General features: G+C 44.4%; 1 protein-coding gene across 1 annotated transcript in view; it reads right to left on the bottom strand.

Annotated features, from left to right (window-relative positions):
- Positions 1-278: 278 nt before the first annotated feature.
- LOC144824267 (contactin-associated protein-like 5) overlaps positions 279-12,900 on the bottom strand; it is a 1,441,011-nt gene continuing 1,428,389 nt past the window's right edge. The window contains exons 24-25 of the mRNA XM_078683402.1: positions 3,378-3,449; positions 279-1,540 (exon numbers count right to left, since the gene is read on the bottom strand). Coding sequence (XP_078539528.1) covers positions 1,338-1,540; positions 3,378-3,449 — 275 coding nt within the window. The 3' untranslated portion in view covers positions 279-1,337. The remainder of the gene's footprint in view (positions 1,541-3,377; positions 3,450-12,900) is intronic.

Here is a 12,900-nt window from a genome sequence, read left to right as displayed (position 1 = left end):
TCAAATGAAGTCTTCGGTGCTCGTTAGAAGACGAGTTTTTCTTTTTTTTTCTTTTTTTTAAAGCCAGTAAGTGCTTCCTTGAAGACGATGACGATCCGTCCCCCGTCGCCAAATTGTAGGATAAAGGATCACTCATAAATTGGTCAGAAGATGGGTTTATTCATATAAAAAGGAAGCACCACCAGCAACACATCCCTTGGCACCGGTCAGCATACATCAACTGACATAACTGTAAATACATGTAGAACGGCACGATAGTAGATCGTGCCATGGCATGAAGCACTACATTTGAAAACAAACATAAGGCGCGTGAAAGAGAGAATACGCGCGAGAGAAGGGGCACGTGTGGACATAACAGGATCAAACCCAGATCTTTTGACTGGGTGTGAGTGTTTGATTGATTCTGATGCTCCGTCCATCACCACCCTCTTTTGTACTGCTAACTAGTTAGGCATCCATTTGGAGGCAACATTAGCATTATACACAGTGGGTAAACACTCTAAGTGCACAATATTTTAACCACCACAAATATAAAAAAACTGTGTTGAGCAATAGGAATATTTCACATAAATATATGTATATATGCAGAAATAAATGTCCATTTATACATCAGTTTTCACACACATACACATATATAATGCGTATATGCACAATCAGGCACGTGAGTGTCAACACCGTGCTCGCACACACGCACTAACAATCAGCTTCATTCATTTCTGTGTGACAATACTAATGACATCACTTGCGAGTGTTTAGGGACTAATAACTTGCAATACATACTCTCAAAGTCCAAAACGGCATAATTCAAATTTTTTAGCAAGTATCTATTTACCACCACACTCACTGGCGTCATGTTTTTCTAGTTGTTATCTTGTATCAGTCAACTGCCAGATGAAATGAACCATACATTTTCCTCTGTAATTCTCTATAGAAATGCTACAGAATCTTAATCTGCAAAATTACAACGAATCAAAGGAATATATAAAACAAGTCTGGTAGACGTGAGTACCTACAAAAAATATACATATTACATTTTAGGCTTTTTTTTAAATAAATGTTTTCACTTGACAATTCCTCTCCATTAATTGCAGCTGTGCGTTTTTTGTTTGTTACTAAATCTCAAAATTCTTTGAAACACCGTGTAATAAAAATGTTATATGTCACCCTGTAAGTGCATACGTCAGGTGCAGCTGTGAGATACAGCAGGTCTCTTGAAGTGGTGGTCTGTAGTCCAGATATCTGACAAGAGGTGCCCTGTAAAACGACTGTTCCTGCAGTCAGACTGTTTGTCCCTTTAATTCCAAGATATAAGTCTTCCAAAAAGTGACGAGATGCACTCAGATGTAGTATTCCTTCTCTTTTTTGCACTCACTCACTGCATGGCGTACGCCGGTTTGATTCCTGAATGGGTGGTTCATGTGTTCGGGGTACTCTTTTTCCCTTGTCTCATTTTTTCGACGTGCCGCTTTGTGCTGATATAGGCACTTGGCCAAAACCGCCAGAAAGCAGAAGATGAGGAAAATGATGACTGCGATTAAACCTGAGGACGAAAGCAAAAACAGCGGGTGCTTAAAGGTGTCAGTTAAGTATGACTTTACATTTATAGGGATATGCCAAAGGCCTTCATTTAAAGCACAGGTTATCTATGGTTATACAGGTTCACAAACAACAGGCATCAAGGGATAGATTTCAACATTAGCTTTTAGAATATCTCTCTCCGTGTATACAAACACAGTTACCCATGAAACAAAACTGCAGAGCAGGCCTCTGGTGCTTTTTGTTTATTTTTTACCTCGGAAGCTGCAATGCCTGTCAAGGACCTGATTGCACGTGTTCTGCATTAAGCGTGAGAATTGCACTAGCCATATACTTCTGTAAATCATCTGCAAATGATATGTGCAAATATTCAAAGTGCAGTTATATAGGCTAGACAAAATAAAAACTTTTCTCACTTACAACTGAAAAAATAATATGTGCTTTAGGCTATTCATATTACCTACTGTCAGGCTGCAAGCCTCCTCCAAATATACAACATGGTTTACATCCCTTTTACTCATGCTTTGGTTGAAAAATACTATAAAAACTAAATGTTCCACATTGAAAGAGTAACCATATAATCAGATTTGTATTGCTTGTAGGGTTTTGTCTATCTGTAATCATTCGGAAGTGTTTCACGCGAAGCAATCCATATTGCTGACTGATCTGTTCTTTAACCGCATCGGTGCAGCGCATTTTCCCGCTGTGCGCAGAAGTTTTAAAAACCCGCGGTTCATGACGAGCTCAGCTCGTCATGAGCGTACGAGAGGTGTACCTCATCGTCAATGGGGTTAAACACAATTTCCCTGTAGTTCAGAGATCAAGCAGCCAGTAGGGACCAATACGAATTGGGGGTGGCGGGGCGCGGGGGGGAGCGGATTATTAAAAAAAGATTCAAACCTTACCGCCGCATCTCTCAATCTTCTCTCCTCGGGAATGGAACAGAAAGCAGGCAGTCAGGCTTCCCTGACCAATCACAACACTGCAATGCAATCACAACACTGCAATGCAATGTGATTGGTCTGAGAGACGTGGTTCTGGGCTCATCCAGGGACTGGGGGCCTGGGTATGTTTTCCACGCAGGCTGTAATGCAGCCTGCGTGGAGAACATGCAAACTGTGCATGGCTGTTTGGACGGCCCAAGAGGGCCTGTCAAACAGTAATGCGCACTTATGAGAGTGCGACCACTCCTTCCCTGCCCTGTGAGCAGAGCAGACCTGCCCCGCCACGCAAAGCTGCCACAGCAGGGTAAAATAAAATGATAATAAAATAACGTTATTATCATTTTATTTTTCCTTTCTTTCACTGCTTCAAAGCAGTGGAGCGACGCTCCTCCCGCCTCAGCGGAGGAGCTGCAACCGAAGCTGCTGCACTTGAAGGCAAATTCACACAATAATCCCAAGGTTCGGGTGGGGAATCAAGCTCAAAACTTCCAGATCATAGTTGCCTGGGAAAATCATTTTCCTGCAAACTCCTCTTTTGAGCCTTGGGCAAGCTAGACATTTAAAACAAAAACGACGTGTTCTAGAGCAGACGGAGCTTTGGGAGTTGTGGTTTTCTTTGTTCATTGGTGTAAAGTAAGTTGTCAGTCCCTGGGTGTGGGTTGGGGAAAATATGAAAATATTGAAAACAATGCTGTGCCATGAAAGGGAGTATAGGGCAGATTTTTACCTACAAATGATATCTCTGGAACAGGAAATTGATTATACTTCTGCCTATAACAGAAGAGGACATCATGGAATTTTGGTTTTATTCATTTAAAAGAGAATGTAATGAATTATTGACAGATATCTAGTTATCGTCCTACTTTATCACACATTTGACAGAAGAGAATCTCTTACCTCCTATGACAGCTGAATCATTTCTGACAGCATTTCTAAGTTCCTCTTGTTCATTCGTTTTTCCAAAGTCATCTACAAAGCATCATAGAGGAGAAATAGTATATCAATATATTTGCTAATGAAATGGAAATACAAATTCTCACTCGTTCATCTCTGTATAGCATTTCTTCAAAGTGTTTTCTTTATGTATTTTTTGAGACATATAAATGTGACATTTTAGAAATATGTGTACTGATCATCAACATGGGTCACACTCATTTTGAGGCATACAGTGATATTTACTTATAAAATCAATATTCTTTCTATGTTCACCTACATTTCTTTTTCAATGTTCGGACAATAGTTACTGATAGGCATGTATTACCTTATATGTCCGCTTTTAAACATGAAAAGAGATATTGCGATATTGATGCATTTAGCCTTTTGTAAGCTGTAATTTGTTCACAGATGCTACAAGCAGCGCTAAGGAGACACATTCAAGAAGTAAACCTGAGGTAAGCTTTAGCTACTAAAACTGCAACATGTGCTTAAAAGGCAACCATTTCAGCACAGACTAGCCATGGGGGTTCAATAGAATTTAAAATGTCAGATTTACCACTTTTCATGTCTGCTTAAAGTGTGCCTTAAAAGGTAGCAACAATGTCTTAGTGTAGAGATCTGGAAATTAAAATATGCTCCTTACCTGTAAGTACAAAGCTAATCTAGTTGAGCAATCAAATTATGTTCAAGTAGCTGCAGCCATCTACACGCTTTTAAAACTACCATCTATTATAGTTAATGTTTTTAAGGAAATAGTTAGAAATACAATTTTTGCAATTTACGAGTTGAAATAAAAACAAACTGATGTTTTAATATGTAAAATACTAAAACAACATTTGTAACATTACAATTTAACCTACTTAAAGGTCAGACCAGTCTGAACAAATCAGAATAAAGTAATCACAGGTCACATGTGTTTCCTAAAATGGTTGGAAGCACTTGGTGTTTGTTTAAACACCCCATACACACCAGAAAGGGCCCTTGGTGTCATGCTTCATCATGGGGGTCTTCCCGCCCTGCTGCGGGACGGGCCTGCTACGACCTATGACTACGTGGGAGCACTGATTTACAGGTCTATGTGGAGTGTAGGAGAAAGTGAGTGGAAGGGTCAGAGGTAAGTGAAAAAAAATGTGTTAAAAAGTAGCTGGCTCTTATGGACAAGAAACTTTAATATTCCTTAGGGCTGGTACTATTAAAAAAGTGGGTTGGAGGTATCCCGCTTCAATAAGAGATCACGCCTGTGTATGCCAACATGTTTCGAAGCTCACAGGCTTCTTCTTAAGGACAGAAAGAGATCCCTACTGTTCTCACTGTAAAGTCGAAACAATGCACGTGAATATCTAGAGTGCTAATATGTGGTGTTACTAAGTGAAGAGGCAAAACACCATGCACAAGATACAATACCCAATAGGTATTCTAAATGATAATCTGAAAGACAAACACAATATTAAAAACAAGGCATGTACTGCATCCAAAGTTAATTGTGGTGACCTGAAAGAAAAGTGACATATATATATATATATATATATATATATATATATATATATATATATATATATATATATATATATATATATATATATATATATATTCACTGAAAAAACCATAGGTTTCACACATGTTATAGTTAGGAATTAGCATTTAAAAAACCTTAGAAATTCATTGAAATTTCCCCGTTATAGTTAGTTCAGTTAACTATAACCCGCGCGCCCGCAATGCACTGCTGAAGACGTCACATATTACATCACTCATGACACGGTCAGTGACATCACTCATAACATCACTGATGACATCTCACATGACATCACTGATGACATTACTGATGACATCATCCAGTGAATGTGTGTCTTTCTGAAAAAGATTTTTTTTTTATATATGTATACCTAAACGTCGATGGAAGAATAAACGGTTAAATAAGTGTCTAAATGGATGTTTTTTTTTGTAAAATTGATTGTATAACTGACTTATTAAGTGTATCTTACTGAATACATGTATTAGCGAGTAAAGTTTAAATATTTAAATATCTGTATCATTGTCTCACTTTGTGTAGAAATGGCTGCATGGGTTTGTGAGTAGCTACATGAATGTGTATATGGGTTATTAGTTGTTTTTTTGAGTATCAGAATGAGAGTCTGTATGGTTTGGTGGGGGTATTACTTAGCGCACCGATGCATGAATGAGTGACTCACAGTTTGTATGTGTTTTGAATACAGCATGTGTGCAGGACTGTATGGGTGGATGAGGGTGTGTATGGGTGTGTTAGTGAGTGAATGACTGTCTCAATAGTATCTTTATGAGTAACTACATATGTTTTAAACTAGTATATGTGAGTATTGATGTATATAAGTGAGTATATGTGAAAGTGAGAGATTGGAAGAGTTCCTGTATAAATAAGTATGTGTTTCTATAAGTGATTGTTTAAGAGAGTAAGTATGTGTACGTTTCTGTAGAAGTAAGTGTAGTGGTGTGTGTATAGCTGTATATGCAAGAAAATGGATGTTTGATAGTTTATTTGCATGTGGGAGAATGTGTGTGAGTAACTGTATGGCTGAGTGTCGGTGTGTAACAGGATGTATAGGTGTATGAGTACATATGATGAGTGAGTACATGCATGAGTGACTATATAGAACTGTTGGTGAATGAGTGGATGTGTATGTAGATGTTGGAATTACTGAATAGATTGTTGTAACTGGTATTGGTATCTCCATTTTAAAAAAAATTTTAGTTTCTCTTTTTGAACGTGTGTATCAAAGGTTATATTAGGGCGAGAGGAGGTCTGCCACTCTTTCACAAGGATGATGTCATCAGTGAAGTCATTTGAGATGTCATCAGTGATGTCACTGACCATGTCATGAGTGATGTTATGTTATGTTATGTTAAGGTTTTATTTATATAGCGCACGGCTACTCAACAAGAGTGTCCCGGCGCTTTCAGAGTGCGACTCAGCAGTTAAAAAACATAACAGTCAGCAAACAGAGAAAAAAGAGTGAAAGTAAAAGAAACAGCCTAAAGATTAAAAAGCCAGGTCTTCAGGCCTTTCCTAAACAGGAGCAAACTAGGAATGCTGCGCAAAGCGAGGGGCAAAGAGTTCCACAGCTGGGGGGCCTTAAAGCTGAAGGAACGACCCCCGATGCGAGCCTTCCTCACACGGGGCACCACGGCCATGAACAAAGATTCCGACCGCAGGGAGCGGGCCGGACGGTAAAAGGCCAGTCTGCGCTGCAGATACTTAGCACCGGAGCCAGAAAGTGCCTTATGCACCAGCGTGAGCGTTTTAAACATTATCCGCTTTCGGATAGGGAGCCAGTGAAGTGACTGTAGCACCCCAGATGTTCTTGCCCGCCTATGAAGGCCGTATATGGCGCGAGCCGCAGAGTTCTGCGCCACTTGCAGCCTTTGGATCAGATACTCCGGAAGCCCTAAATAAAGAGCATTCGCGTAGTCCAGTCTAGATCCTATGAGAGCTTGGACAATGATCTTCCTGTGCTCCTCTGTAAGCAGGGGTAGGAACTTCCGGAGCATCTTGAGGATGCCAAAACAGGTGCCCGTCAGATCAAGAATGTGCGATCTGAACGAGAGGTCATTATCGACCTTGACACCCAGATTTTTGGCGGCCACAGATGGCTGGGCGGGGGGGGCACATATCAACCGGCCACCAATCACGCCATTCCGGTTCCGAAGCACACCCAAATAGCAGAACCTCAGATTTACTAGTGTTGGCCTTAAGACCATTCTGCTGAAACCAGTCAAAGACCCTCTTCAGACATCCCTGGATGCTCTCCCCGTCAAATGACTGATCTTTCCTGCAGGTGAAGAGAAGCTGCGTGTCGTCCGCATAGGACACGATCTGGGCCCCCGAAGTCTCCACGAGTGCCGCCAGAGGGGTCATAAAGATGTTAAAAAGGGTCGGGCTCAACACAGAGCCCTGTGGGACCCCGACTCCCAGTGGCGGCATCTCAGCGGAGCTCGAGGAAGCCCAGACCGTTTGTCGACGGTCCTCCAAAAACGATGTAAACCATTTGAGCACCGTCCCCCTCAGACCGATGTCATAAAGTCTGGTGAGTAACGCCTCATGGGGGACGGTGTCGAAGGCCGCCGACAAGTCCAACATGACCAACACAGCCTTCCCCCCTGCGTCGAGAGTCTCGCGGATGATCTCTGACACCTCAAGGAGTGCCGTCTCCGTACTCAGGTTAGGCCGAAAGCCGGATTGCGAGGGATGCAGGAGATCATTTGACTCGAGGAAACCCGAGAGCACGCCATGCACGTGCTTCTCCGTGTGCTTCGCAAGAGCCGGCAGAAGAGAGATTGGCCGGTAATTTGCCAGAACCCCGGGATCAAAACCCGGCTTTTTGAGGAGGGGGATCACCATCGCCCTTTTCCAGGACAGTGGGAGCCGGCCCTCTTTCAAAGATGAATTCAGGAGAGGATTCACCAAGGGGTTCATCAACGGCGCAATCCTGGCCAAAAATTTGGCCGGACAGGGATCGAGTGGCGACCCAGACTTGAGCGTGGCCAGAAGTGCAAGGGAAGCATCTGGGGAGACCGGCGGAAACTCAGCCAGAAGAACCTCTGGCGTAGCCGATGGAGCACGTCCCCCCCGATGCCAACAGCCCCATCCACAGACTCTGCAGAGAAGGAGGCCTGGATCGTTCTGATTTTATCGGTGAAAAACCTAGCCAGGTCACTGACCCAGGTCTCAGGTGAAACTGCTTGCTGAAGATTAGACCTGGGGGCTGTGAACTCCCTGACCACGGTAAAAATCTCCTTGCAGGAGTTGGCGGCCGCCTCGATCCTCCTGGCGAGATACTCTTTTTTTGCGCACAGAATGTTACGATGGTACGCTTTAACCGCCAACCTATAGGTGAGTCTGGCCTCCGCGCCATACTGAGAGCGCCACGCCCTCTCCGCCACCTTGCACGAGCTGCGTTCAATACGCAACGCCCCCGTAAACCACGGCGCAGACTGCCGCTCACCCCCTGAACGAAGAGCTCTTACAGGGGCCAGGTCGTCCAGCCTCTCTAACAGCCACGCTTGTAAAGTCTCAGTGTCCAGGTCCAAGTCACCCACAATGGGGCAAGGATGGTCAACGAATGCCTGCTCTAACAGATCGGGCGTGACTCGATGTAGCCCCCGCGACGCAGCTCCAGCATGAATCGGAGCGCTGCCAGAAAGCAGATCACTCCCTTGAATGAAAAATCTGGCCAGTGTATGATCTGACCAGAGTACCGGGAGTAGTTCTATATCCACCAGGGGAACAGAGGAAAACACCTGATCTAATGTGTGCCCTTGGTCATGTGTGGAGCCCGACAGCTCAGGAGCGAGACCCAAAGGAGTGGTGATATCAAACAATTTAGTAGAGTTCGTGTCAACCACAGTGTCCAGATGGAAATTAAAATCACCCGCCAGCAGACAGTGCTGAGCAGACAAGTCTGGATAGGACTTCCTGGAGGTAATATGTGATGTCATCAGCAGTGCATAGTGGACGCGCGAGTTATAGTTAGCTGAACTAACTATAATGGGGGAATTTCAATGGTTTTGTGTGAGTGAAATGTCCAGCTATTTTTCTTTTAAATCTGTTTATTAATTTTCAACCATCATCAACACAGTCATTGTTTAGTATTAGCAAACAAGCACTACTGTCTCAATTGAAATAGTAAGAAAGGCACGTGGCATTCAATAATATAATCTATGCGTGGGGAACGGATAGTTATGAACAGCTGTCCAAGAACATTTGGGCGGTCCCAACATCCTCCTGTGTCTAACAATGCAGCCAGTTGCAGCCTATAATTACATGTGCCGAAGAGTTATACAATATTAATGCAACTATTCTTCCCCCCTGTAGCCCTCCCTCATCCCCCCCCCCTCTCACCGGCGTGCCCACTACAGCGTAACCTATCCCAGTAATCATTGGAGCTCCATGATTGTTCAGGGAAGTATACATACAGTTATCAAAAAAGATCATGGCCATGACAGGGAAGGGGGCACACTCATACCCTTTGTTCCTTACATTGTTGCTGTCACCTGCGAAGTCCCACTCCACGAGCGCACACTCAGATCCGACCCAGAGTCCGCATCAGTAGCCTTCAACTCCATAACCAGAGCTTCCCACGCCCGGGTGGACTCCAACGCTTTCTCATTGTGGGACGCTGGGCCTGCTGCAGACGTATCACACTCTCACTCCCGCCCACGTGAGCAGTACAGTCTTCCATCGAGCATAACTAGGCCCCCCTGCAGCCTTCCAATTGATTGTGATTTCTCTTTTGGCTAACACCAGCCCCAGGTCCAGGAATTTACTCGTTATTTTGGTCTTAGTGGTGTGGGGGAACCAATGCAATAGGCAAACACCCTTATCCAGTGCAATTTGCCATTCCGTGACCCTGCCTAGTAGCCCCATCACTTCCTCCCAGTATGTACCCAGCTGGGGAAGTCCCACAACATATGTAGCAGGTCTGCATCCGCAAGCCTACAACGAGGGCACTGCGCTGTATCTACATGAAAGTATCAGTTGATCCTCGCCGGGGTGAGGTAGGCCCTATGCAGTATGTAAAAATGGACCAATTGGAATCTGGCATTTCGGGTACTCTTCCATGCCCTCTTAACGATCTGTGACAAGGAAAATGTCCAGCTAACTATAACATGTATGAAACCTATGGTTTTTTCAATGAATTTCTAAGGTTTTTTAAATGCTAATTCCTAACTATGACATGTGTGAAACCTATGGTCTTTTCAGTGAACTTCTAAGGTTTTTTAAATGCTAATTCCTAACTATAACGTGGCTGAAACCTAAGGTTTTTTCAGTGAATTTCAAAGGTTTTGTAAATGATAATTTTTAAATGTATTGATGGTTATTTTTTTTATACTGATTTACTACATTGTTTTATACTATTTATTTTTATATATATTTTTTTAAATTACATTACATATTTTTAATATAAATTGAAAGAAAATGTGTTTAAAAATATTAAAATTGTAATATTTTTTTATTTTATTTTATATTTTTTTCAATTTATATATATTTTATATAGCAGGCAATTATATCCTATGGAAGGAAATTCAAGTTACTGGTAAGTATGGTTAAAATTACTTTTCAGGATCAGTACAGGGTTGAAAGATGCAGCACTGAGGTCTCTCCTGATAACAGGTGAGTAAATCGGAATTCGTAGTTCGGCTGATTTTTGGGGAATTTTCTAAAGTTCCAAAACTCCACACTTACAAGAATTTCCGAGTGAAACCAGTCAATGTTAGCCTATGGAAGGAAATTCAAGTTACTGTAAGTATGGTTAGAATAATGTTTTAGGATCAGTAGTGGGCTGAAAGTTGCAGCACGGAGATCTCTTCTCATAACAGGTGAGTAAATTGGAATTAGTAGTTAGCCTGATTTTAGAGGGATATTTTGCTCAATAGTGAAGGAAGGGGGCGGGGCCTGAGGTGACATGTGTGCTAACACGCCCTGTGGCGCGTTTTAAGTTGGGGAATTCAATCTTCTTCAATCCTGATGTCCCCTGTGGGCCAACTAGCCCAAAAGGTACCTCCAGTATGCACCAGGGAGCTGTGTTGCAGAGAGGTGTTCAGAGGCAACGCTCCCTTTTACAACACTCTGCAATTCAGCTCCTTGGCGCTTACTGGAGGTACCTGGTGGGCTAGTTGGCCCTTAGGGGACCTCTGGATTGAAGAGGAATTAATTCCCCAACTTAAAACGTGCCACAGGGCATGTTTGCACACATATCACCTCAAGCCCCGCCCCCTACCTTCACCACTGTGCAAACGCGCCCCGTAGCGCATTGTTAGTTGGGATATTAAGTCCCCTTGCATACTGGGGGTCCTTGTGGGCCAACTAGCCCAAGAGGAACCTCCAGTATGCGCCAGGGGGCTGTGTTGCAGAGAGATGTAAAAAGGGGCGTGGCCTCATTACACCTATCTGTAACGCAGCCCCCTGGAGCGTTTGCAGAGGGGGAACTAATTCTCCTTGAATACTGGGGGTCCCTGGGGGCCAACTCGCCCACCAGGAACCTCCAGGAAGCGCCAGGAGGCTGTGTTGCAGAGAGGTGTAAAAAGGGGCATGGCCGCATTACACCCTCTGAAACGCAGCCCCCTGGTGCATTTGCAGAGGGGGAACTAATTCCGCTTGAATACTGCGGGTCCCTGGGGGCCAACTAGCCCACCAGGAACCTCCAGTACGCCCAGGGGGCTGCGTTGCAGAGAGGTGTAAAAAGGGGTGTGGCCTCTTTACACGTCTCTGCAACGCAGCACCCTGGCGCGTTTGCAGAGGGGTAACTAGTTCCCCATGAATACTAGGGGTGCCTGGGGGCCAACTAGCCCATCAGGAACCTCCAATATGCGCCAGAGGGCTGGGTTGCAGAGAGGTGTAAAAAGGGGTGTGGCCTCTTTACACGTCTCTGCATGGAAGCCCCCTGGCGCATACTGGAGGTTCCTGGTGGGCTACATGGCCCCCAGGGACCCCGAGTATTCAAGGGGAATTATTCCCCCTCTGCAAACGAGCCAGAGGGTGCATTTGCAGAGTGGTGACTTAATTTTGTGGGGGGAACGGCAGGGTGCGCGTACCCTACGCATATCCTGCTATTTTTTCCCCCCCAAAAAATTGGGGGGGGCATTGAGGATCCTTGTGGGACCCCCTGAGCAGGCCTTGGGGGTCAGGAACCTCCAGAATGCGCCAAGGGACTGCCTTGCAGAAAGATATAAAATGGGGCATGGCCTCATTACACCTCTCTGCAACGCAGCCCCCTGGCGCATTTGCAGAGGGGGAACTACTTACCCTTGAATACTGGGGGTCCCTGGGGGTCAACTAGCCCACCAGAAACCTCCAGTATGCACCAGGGTGCTGCGTTGCAGAGAGGTCTAAAAAGGGGCGTGGCCTCATTACACCTCTCTGCAACGCAGCCCCCTGGCGTGTTTGCAGAGGGGGAACTAATTCCCCTTGAATACTGTGGGTCCCTGGGGGCCAACTAGCCCACCAGGAACTTCCAGTATGCGCAAATGGGTTGTCCAATCTCTAGTTCTCTCCAAACGTGAATATGTCAAGGCTATCCTCACCTGAACCCCTAAAGTACATCTAGCCCCCCTTAGAGCTGTGCTCCACTTGGCAGCTAGGCTCATCACTGACTGTAAAAGATTTGACCACATCCCTCTGACCCTCAAAGCCCTCAGTTGGCTACCTATTGAAGAAAGATGCCTCACCAAGACTACATGCATTATGCACAAAGCTCTTTACCAGCAAACCCCTTCATGCCTTACAAACAAACTCAACAAAGCTGGGTGCTCCCGATCAATGAGAAGCACCAATGCTCTCCTCCTCATCCCCATCTCTGTTTAAAAAGAAATCCACCCATTCTCGCTTCTTCTCCGGGAACGCCCCGATAACCTGGAACTCACTCTCTAAGGACATGCGCTGTAACCCCTCCCACTTCAGCTTTAAAAAAGACCTTAAATATCACCTATTCAACACATGCTTTGGTCCATAATC

Source organism: Lissotriton helveticus, chromosome 3_1 (assembly GCF_964261635.1).
Source record: "Lissotriton helveticus chromosome 3_1, aLisHel1.1, whole genome shotgun sequence".
Lineage (NCBI taxonomy): Eukaryota > Metazoa > Chordata > Amphibia > Caudata > Salamandridae > Lissotriton > Lissotriton helveticus.
Note: the sequence above shows the minus strand (reverse complement) of the source record. Positions and strands in the feature narration are given on the sequence as shown.